Genomic DNA, 16,216 nt, shown 5'->3' on the forward strand with positions numbered 1-16,216 from the left:
ATGAAAATATACACCATTTGATTGTGTTTGTTGGTGTCGCTTTTTTTCAAAGTTTTTATCTTTAGCAAGTTCGCAATGTCTCTAGGCTCTGTTAAGTAGAGAAATTATATGGAAAAATTTGTAGCCTGCTTAATTATATGGCGAAAAATATGTAGGCATATAATAGGCTGCCGTGTAAGTACCAAAAATATGCATGGAGTTAAAGATGAGGGATGGCAAAATCCTTCACGGGTTTGGAGTCTTATAGGATCCATCCCAAATGAGGTGAATTTTAAATAATTTTTGGGGAATGAAGTGAGAAATAAGAGAAAAATAATTTCAAAATTCTTAATGGGGTTGGGATTTGTTTTGCACTCCCCACCCCACCCCCACCCCAATCCCCATTATATATGAATTTTTTTTTATTTTTGTTCAATAATTTCATTTTATCAATTAAAATGTTGGTTAATAAATTTTTATTATTATTTTTACTTAATATAATTAGGTTATAACTAAAAGAAAACCTACATTATAATTCTTATATATTCAACTCTAATATATCGTTATGTTTTCTTTTCTCTTTGAATGTGCTACTCTCTTCAAATATTTTTAGGTTTGATATTATTTCAAGATATTATTTTAACCTTTGGAGATTTTTTTAAAATAATTTAAATACTTTATAATATGATAATAATTTTATTTAAGTTTCTAATTTTTAATTTACTAAAATCATTTATCTATATCTACTATAAAATAAGTAAATGGAGAATAAGGTGGGGATGAGGAAATCATTCCCGACATTGGGATTTTTCATCCCCACTCCACTAAATTTATTGGCAAATGGGGTGGGAAATGAAGGTGAAATTTTTAATGGGATGGGAAATGAGGTAGGCCTCTCCTCCTCATTATCATCCCTATTAAAGATGCAGTGATATTCTCTACTAATTAAAATTATATTGAGTGAAAGTCTAAAATACCACAAAGGAAATACTAACTCAAATCAGATGATTGATTGACAACAAATATACAGGCAGTTAGGGCCAAAATGTAGTTTATTGAAAACAAGGGGAAAAAAAGAAAGAAAAAATTCTTCTCTTTAGCAGCGTCAAGGGAGTTGGTGGACTTAATTCGATGAATTTTATCAAATGAAGCAGAAAATGTTCAAAGTTAACCGGTGAATTTTATCTAGCTCGGGGATTTAATTCGGTGCCAAGATTCATGGACATCATCAAATGATCAATGGAGCCTTTTGAATGAAAACCACGGCCTGAATTTGCCCTAGCCATCTCCGCTGCCAAACACTCACTTAATTCCATTACAACTTGACTCATGGTTGGCCTTTGATTACCAGTTGGAGATAAACAAGCCATTGCTAATTCCACAGCTTTCCAGACAGAATTGGCGTCAAAATCTTCTTGTAATCTTGGATCAACAATGCTTTTGATATCACCTTTGGCTATCAAGGAATTGACCCATTGACGAATGTGAATCTTCTCTTCTTCGTTGATTCTTGAAATCGCTGGCTTACAAGTTATTATCTCAAGAATAACAACCCCAAAGCTATATACATCACTCTTTTCCGTCAACCTATTTGATGTATAATACCTGCACAGTGCCAAATTATGAAACTATTTCACACACATTGCTGAATAATTATGAAACTTTCTGGTAATTAATATTGGCTTTTGGTTTGTTAAAAGAAAAAGGATTAATTTATCAATATTCTTACTCGGGGTCAAGGTAGCCTGGAGTGCCAGCAACAACGGTGGAGACATGAGTGTTGGCGTCGGTTGCAAAAGACTTTGACAGCCCAAAATCAGCTAACTTAGCCTGTAACTTCTCATTTAATAATATGTTTGTTGACTTCACATCTCTGTGGACTATTGGTGGCTTGCAACCATTGTGCAAATATTCCAAACCTGTACAATTTTAAATTCCAAGTGGATGATTAATTAATCAGTTCCCTTCACATCTATATTAAATCAACTAATTAGCAAATCAAAGGAGAATGATTCAAATAATCTAATTTAGCTATCTAACCTTGTGCTGACTCCACTGCTATTCGAAGTCTCTCTTGCCAACTCAAGACTTTTTTGCTAATATCTACATTCATATCACACAAAAATTTTCTATGTTATACCATATTGCACAAATTACATAAATTAGAATTGTGAACGTCTTCATTATTAATTTTCTGATCATGCAAAAATCTTTAGTGCATACTGCATAATAACCTGATAAATATTCTTGTAGATTTCCATTGGCCATGAATTCATAAATGAGCGCCGTTTGGTTATCCTCATCGCAGTGCCCAACCAGGGATGTCAAATTTCTATGATGAACTCTCATGAGGAGTTTGACCTACAAAGAATGTCAAGGCTCATGCATATCACAGGAAAATTGAAAGATAAAATAATGAGCTCAATTGTTCAAACGAGTATGAATTAGTTATTTATGTACCTCAGCTTGAAATTGCTGAAACCCTTGAGCAGATGATGAAGAGAGCATCTTAACAGCCACATCAATTTCATTTAAGCGGCCATAATAGACTGTTCCGAATCCTCCTTTCCCAAGAGTCCTCTCGAAATTATTTGTAATTTTCACGACGTCGGAGTACGAGAGGTGTCGACTTTTTTGCCTCAAATGAGTCTATTTTATTTTTGGATTCTCTCTTCACTTTCCCAACTGAAAAGTCATTACAAATTAAATTGATCTTGATCATGTGAGCTCTAAGAGTTCCTGTTTTTGTGACTGAATCTAATAAAATATGTACACACCTTGTCTCTTTCTTTTGAGGACAAAAAAGATTGCTAATGCCGCTGCTAAGAGGAAAACTGAACCAGCAACTGACGCTACCACGGGAACCACAACATTGTTCTTCCTCTTTTTGCATGAAATCTTTGAACAAAGGCCTGGATTTCCGCCAACGCTGGATTGATCACAGGAAATGAAATTCAGTCTTAAAGGTGTAGATGTGTGTGTGTGTTTCTAAATCAAATCCTTTCATCTACTGTGAATTTTGAAAACGAAAAAAAAAAAATTTATTGTATAAGCTCAATAAATTAAAGAGCACACCTTAATGAAAGTGATCCATTCTTTGATCTTTCGAGTAGCTCAACTGGAACTGAACCGTTCAGCTTGTTTCCTTGCAAATTTCTGAAAAGGGGCAAGAAAAAGATTATCGCCTGTTTACATTTAAATGAAAAGGAAAATTTGTCAACTTGTAACTTACAGAGTCCTCAGTGGTAGCTTAGATAGAAAATCAGGTACTGATCCTGTCAAATTATTGTTCGACAAGTCCCTGATATTTCACACAAACAATGGTGATCAGGTGATTATTATTAGATGATTAATATTAAATAATTAATAAGCACAAAAACTACTGGTTCTTGTGAGATTGAAATACTTACAAAAACTGGAGTGATGTGAGATTAGATACGTAAGAAGTTATGCCCCCCTTCAATCCACTTGAGGATAAGTTCCTGATATGATCATATTCAATGCTCAATAAAATTTAAACAGTGTTATAAGAAGCTAAACAGTCAGTTTGTTCGCTTGATTAGATATACTTACAAGTATGTGATTCTTGGTGAACTAGAGTCACCATAGCTGCAATTAAGACCATCCCACAAGTAAGCTAGTGGGGCACATGGATCACCTTGCCAATTTTTCTTCAATCCATACGTTGCTTTGATATTTGTAATAGCATCAACTAAAATTTAATTGCGTAAGCTGATAATTAGAACAAGAAATTGATGTTATTTCATCTCATACTATAGGACAGGAAAAAAAAAATACCATCTATTTGCTCTGTTTGTAGCTGCAAGAATTCTTTGACTGAGTAAACTTCAATGGCGTTGATGATGGGAGGAAGAGTAGAATTTCCCGTTTTATAGAGCGAAAACGAATAATTTCCTCCAATCAAGGCTGTTGGACTAAACACTGTTGTTGTTAACAAGTAATTAGGACTAAAAGGTCCATACCAATGCTCTCCGTTCAAAGAAATGTTGAATTGTCTTGACTGGTTAGCTTGGAGAATCTGAACTTCAGCAAAGTGCATGTAGACATAAAATTGAATCGATGGATCCTCAGTTTCCAGGTAAAAATCCATGGACTGGCTAGCATTTTTCGGCGTTCCAGCAGTATTCATGACAACAGCCGGTGGTTGATAACTATTGTGGCTTTCAGCATCCACAGTGAGCGAAGTGTTTATCCTTGCCCAATTAGCTGAATTATATGGAAACCAACTGCGATCATGAACATCATCATTGTACCTGAAGCAAAGGACCAGGATTTTATCACGATCCAAGCTTTTACACGAGCAAATAAATGTCAGGATTGGTAATAAAACTGGCTCACCTGATTGTCAAATTTGTTGTTGAAGCAACATCCAATCTTGTGAAGAGATTCAAAGATCCAGATTGTGCTTTATAAGTGGAATTTTCAAACAATGGCCTTAATTCTAATGCGGAAATGAAAGGAGTCCCTAAACCGGTATTCACGAGACAGATGTGTAAATAATCTGATGGTAGGATATGAATGATCTCCCCTATTGCAACAAATGATGCATTATTCTCAAATGTTACTGATAACCATTTATTAGGCCCGATAAACATGTCAAATCCTGGTACAGAATTTTTCTCATCATAGTTACCGTACATAAAATTTGTCCTGATTAAATATCTACTGCCTTTTGTGAGATTGAATCTGTAGCAGTTTCTGATACCATCAGGGAAGCTTCGGACTCGCCGCATTTGCTTTTGCTGGCCGGTTTGGAATTCCTGTAATATACTCTTACCAATTCCAGTTTCGACAAAGGCATCATCAGAAATGTAATTTATGCCAGTTGTTGTTTCCGTGTAGTTAGAATCTTTAGGTAAACCACAATCTAGACTAATGAATCCTGTGAAAATGAAGCAGAAAGAGGCCTTGTTAATGAAAATACAACTAAAATTGTTGTTATTCGAAAAATCAGATACTGAAACCTGTTTGATCCTGGGCATGAATTACATTTGCAAGAGGCAAACTACCAAGCAGCGCAAGGAGGAAAATTTTCAACATTTTCATCAACATCTGTAATTTTGTGTTGGTTAGCAAAGTTTAGTTGCTAGAAAATGAAGTGGGCTATATGTGATCATCTTCTAGTTTATATTGCCAGAGTAATATTATGAAATTATATCATATTTTGGCAAAATTGGTCAATGCTCAGCAATACATTAGATATCCCATTATTGGATTCAATTGGTAGAATAAAGTATAATATTCCCTCAAATAAAATATTCCGTTGTCGTGATGCTCTTACAAGGCTTTTAAGTTCAATTTGTAAGATTCGAGGAAAATAACTAATCGACCAAATTTTATGGTAGACCTTCTTTTAGCTCCTATGAATGTCAACGCTTCACGAACCTGGTTTTCTAATACTGATCAAGATATGATTGTTTTTGAATTAGCATCAGGGGTCCGGATAAAATATATGTATATGACACACTTGCAGAGCTGTAAATGAATTTCAAACTTCAACCAAAGAGCCGGGCCCTTAATCATCAAGATGGAAAAATATGGTAAGGCTGCAAGTTGATAGTCGAAGTACTCCCATATTTTGAAAACCTGAACTCTTATCAGGCGAAAGTCTGATAATATCCAAATTACGTAGTAGAATTGATTACCCCTAAAGCCGTGTTGATTATTTGCAATCTCTAACCACTAGGTAGCTCATATGAAAATGCCTGATGCATGTAACAGTTATATAAACTATTCTGCTCGGCTGTTTCGTGGAACTAATTAATTCTCTTCGATAAGTTTATTTTTTATGTTACGTTAAAATAATTACTATAAAAAATAAAAATAAAATTAATGAGTTTGATTATGAGACATAATCCAATAGAATACATTTTTGTCTTTTGCCAATTGATTATGAGTCAACGATTTGCAGTTTGAGATCTTTGTGATAGTTGAGAGCACGTTGGATATTCAATAAATTTCATTACATATATAACTTTCGGGCAACTCTTAAGAGTTGACCAAATGTGAAGAGACAATGAGTCACGGTCGATAGACGGCCTATTAGCCTTACTCACAGGTACGGCATGATTTACTCTTTTTTTTTTTAATTATGTTATATACAGATTATCACTACTTATTTGAATTTTGTTATATACAGATTATTACTATTGATATTATGTCAGATATTACAATTACACCATCATACATTAACCCACTGAAACACTTGTCTAGACACAAATTATTAATACTGATATTACATCAGACATTACAATTACAATATTTACAATCATACTCTCTAATATTCGAGGGGTGCCTACTCTTCACCCTCTTTAATATTCGAGAAGTGCCTACTCTACTCACATTTCGTAAGGGAGATTATTACTATTAATATTACATCAGACATTACAAGTACAATATTTACAATCGTACCAAACAACTGAGACCATCACTATACATTAACTCATTAAAGTACTTGTCCAGACACAAATTATTACTACTGATATTACATCAGACATTATAATTATAATATTTACAATCATCCTCTCTAATATTCGAGTGGTGCCTACTGTACTCACGTTTCGTAAGGGAGATTATTACTACTTATATTATATCAGACATTACAAGTACAATATTTACAATCGTACCAAACAACTGAGACCACCACCATATATTAACCCACTGAAGCACTTGCCCAGACACAGATTATTACTACTGATATTACATCAGACATTACAATTACAATATTTACAATCACCCTCTCTAATATTCGAAGGATGTCTACTCTACTCACATTTCATAAGGGAGATTATTACTACTGATATTATATTAGACATTACAATTACAATATTTACAATCGTACCAAACAACTGAGACCACCACCACCATTCATTGTACCAAACAACTGAGACCACCACCATACATTAACCTACTAAAGTACTTGCCCAGATACTTTAAACTCAAATATATTTTAAATCCTCTCTAATATTCGAGGAGTATCTACTCTACTCACATTTCATAAGAGAGAGACTATCTCCAGTTAATTAGTTGATAATTGAGGGAGTACTAAAATTAACCTCTATAATGCTCTTATGGAGGCTCGAACCCTTACACTCAATATTGTAAGTGCAAGATTTCTCCCATTGGACCAAATGCCTATTGGTACGGTATGAGTTACTTAGATCTTGTAAATAGGAAAAAAATTAAAAAAAAAATTGATGTGGTAGAACATAATTGATTCAATGAAAATATAATATTGTAATAAAAGCGAATCATATGAATCATGTAAGATTTTCATTCAATCAATGATATTTTCATCTGATTTAATGTTTTTACTAAACTAATAAATTATGAACTGAAAATTAAATTTTCAATGAACTCCACAACATTTGGAAATTATTGGCCTATAGGATGAAGTATGAGATGCAAAAGATAATGAATGTGGACTTTTATTATAGTATCATAAAAAGACTCTTTAAATAAAATTTTACTTCATATTTTTTGATGTTTTTATTTACCACATAAATAAATAAACAAATATTTAAAGAGAAAAATTTAAAGAGTTTTTCAAAGATGCTTTTAAGCTCTAACAACCAAGTTCAACAAGTCATCTGATTGATACTTAATGGGCTTGATATATGAACCCAGGTCCAAACAAACCTCACACCAATAATATCACTGCTAAATGGGCTTCACATATGACCCCAAGTGCATGCAAAGATAAAAGAGTAGAGCTATTCAAACACCCTTCTTCCCTCTTTAAACCTTATAATAATTCTTATTGTAAATTATTGAAAAGGACAACACAAAAAGCTCTTTAAATTTTCATATGCCTTTTTTTGTCATTGTTGATAACTGCTCTTATATCTCCAGTCTCCAGATAGATCAATCGTATGCTTCACAAGTTTTTTTGGGCATTCTTACTTTATACCGTAGTCTCTAACCTCTTGCACGACTTTTGATCATACTTCAATATTTCCTTCACCAAATTCTTGAGTGTTCTTTTGTGTGTGTGTGTGTGTATCAAAAATTATTATTAAAAAAAAATGAAACTCCAAGGATGATTCTTTAAAAAAGATGGTCGTTTGCTAAAATTAGTTAGATAAATCAAAATAATAATATTCCTAATAGAATCATCTCTTATTTACAGTATGTAAATCTTATTCCCTTGTGAAAATTGTAAAGAACTTCATGTCCTTTTCAATGATAACTGGATAGAGTGATCCACAGGTTTCTTATTATCATCGACTTTTCCGGTTATTGAACTGACAATGCTTATAATACAGCTTGAAAATTTTGAATTTACGAGAAGAACTCATTGCAAATTAATACAGAAAAATATACTATCTTGCTGAAGGAGAAGACTCAGTATCCAGATTAAGTGTGACCATTCTTCTTGGATCTCTATGTCCTTTTTCATGCCCTTCATTCCGAACAATTTCTAATGACAAACACTCTTTTAATTCCATCAAAACGTCTGTCATTGTTGGCCTTTCAGAGGAAGTATGAGATGCACAAGCTAGTGCTAGTTCAACAGCTTTCCAGGCGGAATTGTTGTCAAAATTGCCCTGTAAACTTGGATCAACAATGTTTCTGATATCTCCCTCGGCAAGCATGGAATTAACCCATTGACTTATGTGCGTAGTGTCATCCTCTGCCCTTGATATCACTGGCCGACGGCCTGTGATTATTTCTAGAAGAACAACCCCAAAGCTGTACACGTCACTTTTCTCATTTAGCCAATTGAGCACATAGTACCTGCATACACGGACAAAAGTATGAAACAGAGTTGATGTTGTTGCCAAAGTTTGCTTGGAGAATTAATATTCAAATTCACAATGGCCAAGTGCGTACTCAGGGTCAAGGTAACCAGGGGTTCCAGCAACAGCTGTAGATATCTGGTCACCGCTTTCAATTGAAAAAATCCGGGAAAGGCCAAAATCAGCTATCTTGGCCTGTAATTTTTCATTCAATAAGATATTGGATGATTTCACATCTCTGTGCACTATGGGCGGCTTACAACCATAGTGAAGATACTCCAATCCTGTTACACAATTCAATATATAAAATTTAAACACAGAGCTCATTTGGAAACGATAAAACGATGTATTGACGAGCAATTATTTACTCTCTAGACGATTACCTTGAGCAGAATCAACTGCTATTTGCAATCTCTCCACCCAATTCAACATATGCTCTTTCTTGCCTGTACATCATTGCAGAATGTAACTAACAAGAAATCATTTCTAGAAGATTATATTAAATCATGAATTTTGAAAAAAGGACCTTTCAGATATTGATCCAGGGTTCCACTGGCCATGTACTCGTAAATGAGCCCCATGTTGTTGCCTTCAATGCAATAACCAATAAGGGCTGTCAAGTTTCTATGATGAACTCTCATCAGAAGTTTAACCTGCAGCAATTGAAAACAGCATCTCATTTTAAGAAATGTAATTGACCTCAACTATTTTTTGTATTAACAATAGCGCGTTTCGGGTGGCTGCCTCAAATGGGGCCTAAGAATTGAGGTTAGACAACTATAGTTTCAAAATTACAGTACTAAAATATTTAATAAACACTAACTGTTGTAGTTTAAAAGTTAAGTTAATTTAGTTTTACACTTGTATAACAAAAAATGGGTTATATCTTTACTAATTTTGTCAAAATTTTTAAATTACTACATACTATTAACTTTTATTTCATAGTTTTTTTTTTCCACAACAGTTGTAATTTAAAAAATACAGCACATTAAGATCAAACAAAATGTTTCGTATATACCTCTGCATGAAACTCCTTGTAACCTTGCGCTGACGAAGAAGAAAGCATTTTAACAGCTACTTGTTGATTGTCATCCAAAGAGCCATGGTAAACTTCTCCAAATCCTCCTTTGCCAAGGACCCTCTCAAAATTGTTTGTAATCTTCTGGATTTCAGAATATGCAAATTGCCGACTTTTCGGTGCAAAAGAATCATTTCTGTTTTCAAATTCCATTTCCACCTTTTGGCCAACTAATAATTGAAGGTATCACAAATTTAATAATTGATACAATTTAACTATTGAAAAAAAAAAATCAATTGTGACTGATAATCAATTCATTTTTAAGCATCATATTTCTTTTCATCTGTGGAAGGTCTAGCTATGTATGTGTGTGTGTATACATATCTATATACCTCGTTTGTTTCTCCTTCTAAGACCGCAAAAGATTGCCAATGCAAATAAGACAGTAGAAAACGCAGCAACTGATACTACTACAGGAACAACAAACTTGTGCTTCTTCTTTTTGCATGATTCGGATGAACAAGTTGTGCTTGTATTGCCGTCCACACTTACAAGTTCATAAGAATATTAGTAAGACATGAAAAATAATTTATAATGACGTGTAACATAATTGTAACTGGTTTAAAAGTAAAAGGAATTAAACCTCAATGTCAGCGACCCGTTGTTTGACCTTTCCACGAGGTCAGCTGGAAGAGAACCTGTAAGCTTGTTTCTTTTTAAGTTTCTGCAATTTGCAGAGTTAGATCAAATTGTCAAGTTAATTAGTTGTCCAATTTCATTCAATCCAAATAGTAGTATAAACAGTAAATGGGTAACAACAAACGCATTCATCACAACACCTTAAAAAACTCGGGAGACTTTAGATTAGAAGGACTCAATTGTGTTCTATATAACTGATATATTGTATGAACTGGTCTTCCTCTCCAATCATATAATTCCACATCAATTTATATAAAGTTTTGATGCCCTTAGCAATTATAATCTTAGCTAGGAAGTAAACTTACAGCGCTCTCAAAGACGGCAGTTTAGATAAAAATTCAGGGAAGGTTCCGCTTAAACTATTGTTCGATAAATCCCTGTATCCAAAAATTTTCATAAGTGGTCAACGCTTATTATAATGGTCAATGGTTGCTTATGGTCAACGGAAGGCAGAATACTTACAGAAACTCTATTGCTGTGAGATTGGCAAAGTATGGAGATATCTCTCCGGTCAGTCCACTTGAAGATAAGTTCCTAATTGCAACTTAAATTTCAATAAGACGTAGCTAATAAAATTAAATTGAAAATCCTGGGTGCAAGCTCAAGTCAAGGCGGCGCTCCAGTAGTAAAGGAGCCGCCTTCCTAGAGGTCAAATCCAGGATTCGATTTGAAAGAAATAAATAAAATTAAACTGAAAGTCTAGCATGCTTAATTGAAGGCATACACTCACAGGGATATGATTCGAGAAGGATTGTTATCCTCATAACTGCAATTAAGACCATCCCACCAGTAATTTTTCGGAACGCACGGATCTCCTTGCCAATTTCTTTTAACTCCGTATGTTGATTTTATATTCCTTAAAGCATCAACTGCAATTCCCAAAATCATGACACGAAAAATTAATAAGAATAAAATTATGTGCACTCAGAAAAAAAAAAATGTTTTAAATTGTTCAATATTTTTGAATTAAGCATACCATCATCTTCATCCGTTAGCAATTGCGAGGAATTTTTGACCATATAGATCTCCATGGCATTCAGAATGGGTTGAAGAGTTGATCTCTCAGTTGCATTGATTATATACTCGATTCTTGCGCCGCTCACAGGCACTGAGCTTAAGGCAGTTGTTGTGTACAAGTAAGTAGGAACAATAGGCCCAATGTAAAACTTGCCATTCTGAGTGATGTTGAATTCTCGCGTCTGGTTTGCTAATAAGACCTCTACTTCACAGAAGTGCATGTATACATAATATTGCGAAGCGGGATCCGTAGGCTCCCAGAAAACGATCAAAAAATTTTCGCTAACATTCTCCGATGTGACAGCTGTACTCATCACAGCTGGTGCCGGTCTAAAGGCATTGGGATTTTCAGCATCAATGGGTAGCGATGTGCTTAATTTTTTCCAGCCAGGGTAGTTCTTAGGCATCCATAAGCGATCATATATATCATCCTTGTACCTATTGAGATATTAAATTGACAACAAAAATTAAGATCGAAATAAATAAACTGATATCTAATTTCATATATCAAACTCAATACGCATCATTACCTGACTGATTTATTAGTTATGGAACCGAAATCGTATCTTCTGAGCAACCAAAGTGATTCAGCCAGAGATTGAGTCTCATAGGTAGAATTTTTCAAAAGCCTGAGCTCAAGTGATGAAATGAAAGGTGTTCCAAGGCCAGTATTAACAAGATAAACATAAATGTTTTTTCTTGGAGGGACGTGTATGATCTCTGTGGTCATAATACTTGAAGCATTATCCAATTTTATCGTATCCCAGATTATGTCTCCGACAAACAAATCAAATTGTGGCACATTATTTCGGCCATCATAATTTGCATACATGAAACGGGCTCTGAGCAAATACTTGTAGTTTTGTCCTTGGGCAGGATTTAGAGTGTAACAGTTTTTTGTACCTTCAGGAAAACTTCGGATGTGATTAAATTGTCGTTCAAGTGCGTTGGACTGAAATTCAGGTGCTATGCTCTTTGATGTTCCTGTATCGATGAAGGTTTCATCTGAAATGTACTTGATGCCTGTAATCTCATCGTTGTAACCAGAAGAAGCCGGTATCCCACAATCTATGCTAATGAATCCTGAAAACGTGAAATTTTAGAAGAAATTAAATAGAATGCTTAGTGGCGTAATAAGTAAAATTTCAAAATGAAAAGAGAATTGGAAGTTCAAACCAGATTGATCCTGAGCTTGAATCAGTACTCCAAGAGTTAAACAAGAAAGCAATGCATACCGAAAGCTCCTTAATTTCTCCATCACTTGCCAATATCTGTCTTTGTTTATTTCGTTTTCAGGAAACGAAGGAGACGTGAACATGTAATTATATGCGAGACAAGTATTCAATCCAGCTAAACTGTATATTTTGGTTGCGTCAAATATTCTTTCAGTTGACCTATTACATTTTTCACGAAGTCAGATAATCAGTATAGAATTGATGTATTTTGGTTTATGCAGAATTCGAGGTCATTCGCTCCTTTCAAGGTCATAATGGCGAAAACGAGTTAATTACCAAATTTGCGGCATTCACATTCTGGGATTTTACTCATAATTTAACAACATCAAAATATTTATTGGGAGTTGACACTTTACAGTTTTTATTTACTTATAGAAACTCATGGGACTAACTCAACTCAAAATTTTATTTATGAGTTGAGGTTTGTTTAAATTGTATATACTTAATCCAAGTTCAATAATCAATCAATGGGAGATATTTTCTCTAACACCCCAACATGTGTAGATATGTCTTTTCAACTGGTCATTGTCACGTAGTGACGGTTCCAACTTGTCACCAGCGGCGGCGGCTCAAGCCTCCATTGGCCAAAAAAAAATTTTAAAAATAAAAGAGAAAAATATTTTGGATTTCTAATTAGCCCCCATTAAATCTATTAAAATAACTCATATAATTTTAAAAAAATCATAAAATTTAACTTTTAAGAACTATAAAAACCTATACTATAATTAAAAATAATGATAGCCTACCACTCAGAACATTTTTCTATACCCAAGAATAGGATTAATTTTTTTCAATTTTCATAATAATAGTAGAGTGAACATTTTTAGTAACGAAATTCGTGAAAAATCATCTTTAGAATCAGATAGGACAAACGATATTTTAGTTGTTTATGTAGTTTGGTTGTTTATGTAAGAAATAATACATTTAATAGTATTAATAATAAGTCTACTGCATAACATTTTCATACCCATTCATATTAGCAAATATTTTATATATTCAAAGTTTTAGTTTTTATATTTTGTTATTATCTAATTTAGCCCCTGGTAAATTATTTTTCTGGATCCGTCACTGTTGTCACGCGGTAAGATGGTATAAATCCTACTAAGTTACCATAAAAATTTTAAAATTTAGAAATTATAGAGGGGAAATGTCTATTTCTCTTACTAAAGGAATTTTGTAAAATTGAAGACAAAAGAGAATTGAGGGTAAAACATGCATGAAATATTTAATTTGGCCAGCGCCAACAGGTACATACGCATACACACCATGATCGTGAGCATATGTTATTTATTTACAAGTAACCAATTTTCCTATCGCATTAAAAAATATAGGAGAATTCTAGAAGCCATCAATATAATATATTGAATGTCTTTAATTTCTGCGATACAGCTTACAATTACGGCCGCATTATAAACCTACTTTATTTCGTCTTGCTTGCATTTTTTTTAATAGAAGTAAAAAATGATTAATAATAAAAAAAAAAAAACCTTGATGAGAAAGCAATCCTATGCGAAAAAATTCGGTAAACTATGATAATGAATGTATCATAGGCAACAACTTCATGTAAAATAATGACTTCTATCAAACTGTCTGCGATATTTCCAAGAGAACTCATACCAGAAGGAAGCCATTTACACTCCAAGAGTTAGTAATAATAAAAAAGGAGATTGAAGCTACGAATGTTATTTGTATAATCAACGACTCTCTTGCCATTTTCATATTATCTAATTATCCCCTTCTCTCTTTTTATTTTGAGGTGAAGAAAATTACGGAGTATATACAGTATAGGTAAGTGATAAAAATCAAAAACATTAAAAGATAAAACTCTAAAAATATATATATTGAGAGAGAAGGAGAGAGAGAGTCAACTTTAAATCCGGAACTCCTTCACAATGTTATAAATTACTTTTTTCCTGTTTATAATGGTGTAATTAATGTCCCATGCTTTGTAAAATTCAGATTTTCAGATTAGAAAATTTATATACACACACACGTATACATACATACATACATACATACATATATGTGTGTGTGTTTTTATGTATATATTTATGAACACTGGCGTGATTCTAGATGTAATGAAAAATACGGGTATACCGAATTAAATATACAAAGTAAACGCGGTCAACCATGGCATCTCAGGAAAAATAGGAGCATAGCATGTGCTACTTTTTGGTGATAACTGGACCGAGCCCTCTGAGGATTTCCCCGTTGACTGAATGGAAACGAACAATTTTTAAAGCCAAGTTTTAAATAGAGATATAAAATAAAATTGGAGGTAAACCAATAAAATATTTTGTTAACGGTCAACACCTGATCTCATTTTTTCTAAAGCCACTGGGTTTTTTATACATTGATCTCTTTAACCCACTAGAGGCTGTTGCGGCTGGATGCCTGGACCTCTTTTTTTTTTTTCTGGTGGGGGGGGGGGGGGGGGGGGTTGTGGAATTATAATTTAGCCCTACAGCCCAAGTGCAATGCTGAACCAGGCCCATCAAGTCTAATCGCAAAGTGGCTGTTAGCAGTTATCCAATATGGTTCAATTCAACTCACAGCTAACCTGAGCCGAAGCCGACTAGTTTTATTTTCACTGTGATATATCATGTAGAGTGGGGCTATTGGCACCCCTACGTTAATCATATAAAACCTCACTTTAAATAAAATTATAATTAAGGATAATTAAAAATTAAATATATATAATTATTTTTTTCCTAACAAATTACTTAATTCATAATCAATTTTTTTTATAAAAAAAATCTATATATGTTACTTCCTATTTAAGTAAAATAAATTGTACAAATTTAGAATAATTTATTGTTCTCTTTTGATTTCTTATTGATTAAATATTTTTATAATTAAAATTATTTTGAAATTATAATTTGAAATATATGTTATTTCAACCAATGATTAATACTAAAAAATTTATCACCCATACAACTTTTTAATTAGTGTGTAGGGTAATAATAAAATTTAAAAAAATTAAAAAAATAGCACAATAATACTTTGATTTTTAAAAATAAAACAAATCAAATGAAAATTGAGAATTTAAAAAAGTATATATAAAAAAAGGGGTATTTTCGAAAATAAAATAAATATAACTAAAAAGGGGGTTCAATGAGGAAATCAGAGGGGTGCCAATAGTCCATCTGTATCCTGTAATATGAAATCTGAAGCCCATAGTTGTTGAAGCCTATCCGTGTTCCATAGAACCCTGTTATACCCAAACGAATATTAAAATCTAACATGGTTATGACCGATGATGAGCCTACGACAAAGTTAAGCATTTACAACATTAAGTACATGCTTATAAGCTCCGCACTGATCTCCAAATTTCAAATTACCCACCTGTGATGAAAATTTTTAAAATGTTCTCAAAACTATTGTAATTTTTAACTTACCTTCATTTTTATTTTTAAAAAAATAAGAAAAAGGTGGCTAATATTGTTCTTGTGTTAATCCATGTTTGACTGCATTTTCTAATTGCATTGTATTGCTTTAAAAAGGTGGCT

At 33.3% G+C, this 16,216-nt stretch overlaps 2 protein-coding genes across 2 annotated transcripts; both read right to left on the minus strand.

The window, feature by feature from the left end:
• Positions 1–1,160: 1,160 nt before the first annotated feature.
• Positions 1,161–5,040, minus strand: LOC18035816 (LRR receptor-like serine/threonine-protein kinase IOS1). Its single transcript, XM_024181066.1, is given in 13 exon segments — positions 1,161–1,584; positions 1,709–1,898; positions 2,020–2,082; positions 2,214–2,340; positions 2,440–2,650; positions 2,753–2,908; positions 3,055–3,135; positions 3,212–3,280; positions 3,390–3,461; positions 3,553–3,691; positions 3,778–4,253; positions 4,339–4,882; positions 4,965–5,040. Coding segments are annotated over 13 exon segments (2,628 nt in total).
• Positions 5,041–8,321: 3,281 nt separating this feature from the next.
• On the minus strand, positions 8,322–12,730 carry LOC18035821 (putative leucine-rich repeat receptor-like protein kinase At2g19210). The gene is made up of 13 exons (XM_006426771.2): positions 12,649–12,730; positions 12,003–12,555; positions 11,432–11,910; positions 11,186–11,324; positions 10,918–10,989; positions 10,761–10,832; positions 10,400–10,480; positions 10,149–10,303; positions 9,757–9,986; positions 9,265–9,391; positions 9,122–9,184; positions 8,833–9,022; positions 8,322–8,736 (listed from the first exon to the last, which is right to left on the minus strand). Exons 1-13 carry the CDS (start codon positions 12,728–12,730, stop codon positions 8,322–8,324), a joined length of 2,658 nt encoding a protein of 885 aa, XP_006426834.2.
• Positions 12,731–16,216: the final 3,486 nt, after the last annotated feature.

This window comes from Citrus clementina, unplaced genomic scaffold, assembly GCF_000493195.1.
Source record: "Citrus clementina cultivar Clemenules unplaced genomic scaffold, Citrus_clementina_v1.0 scaffold_7, whole genome shotgun sequence".
Classification (NCBI taxonomy): Eukaryota; Viridiplantae; Streptophyta; class Magnoliopsida; order Sapindales; family Rutaceae; genus Citrus; species Citrus x clementina.

Excerpts from the sequence above, each read along its gene's own strand:
- LOC18035821 (XM_006426771.2), bottom strand. The coding sequence starts at position 12,730 with ATGGAGAAATTAAGGAGCTTTCGGTATGCATTGCTTTCTTGTTTAACT. Across the intron at positions 10,481-10,760 it reads CTGCCGTCTTTGAGAGCGCT|AAACTTAAAAAGAAACAAGC; the intron begins GTAAGTTTACTT and ends TGCAAATTGCAG. Across the intron at positions 9,392-9,756 it reads ACAAGGAGTTTCATGCAGAG|GTTAAACTTCTGATGAGAGT; the intron begins GTATATACGAAA and ends CAATTGCTGCAG.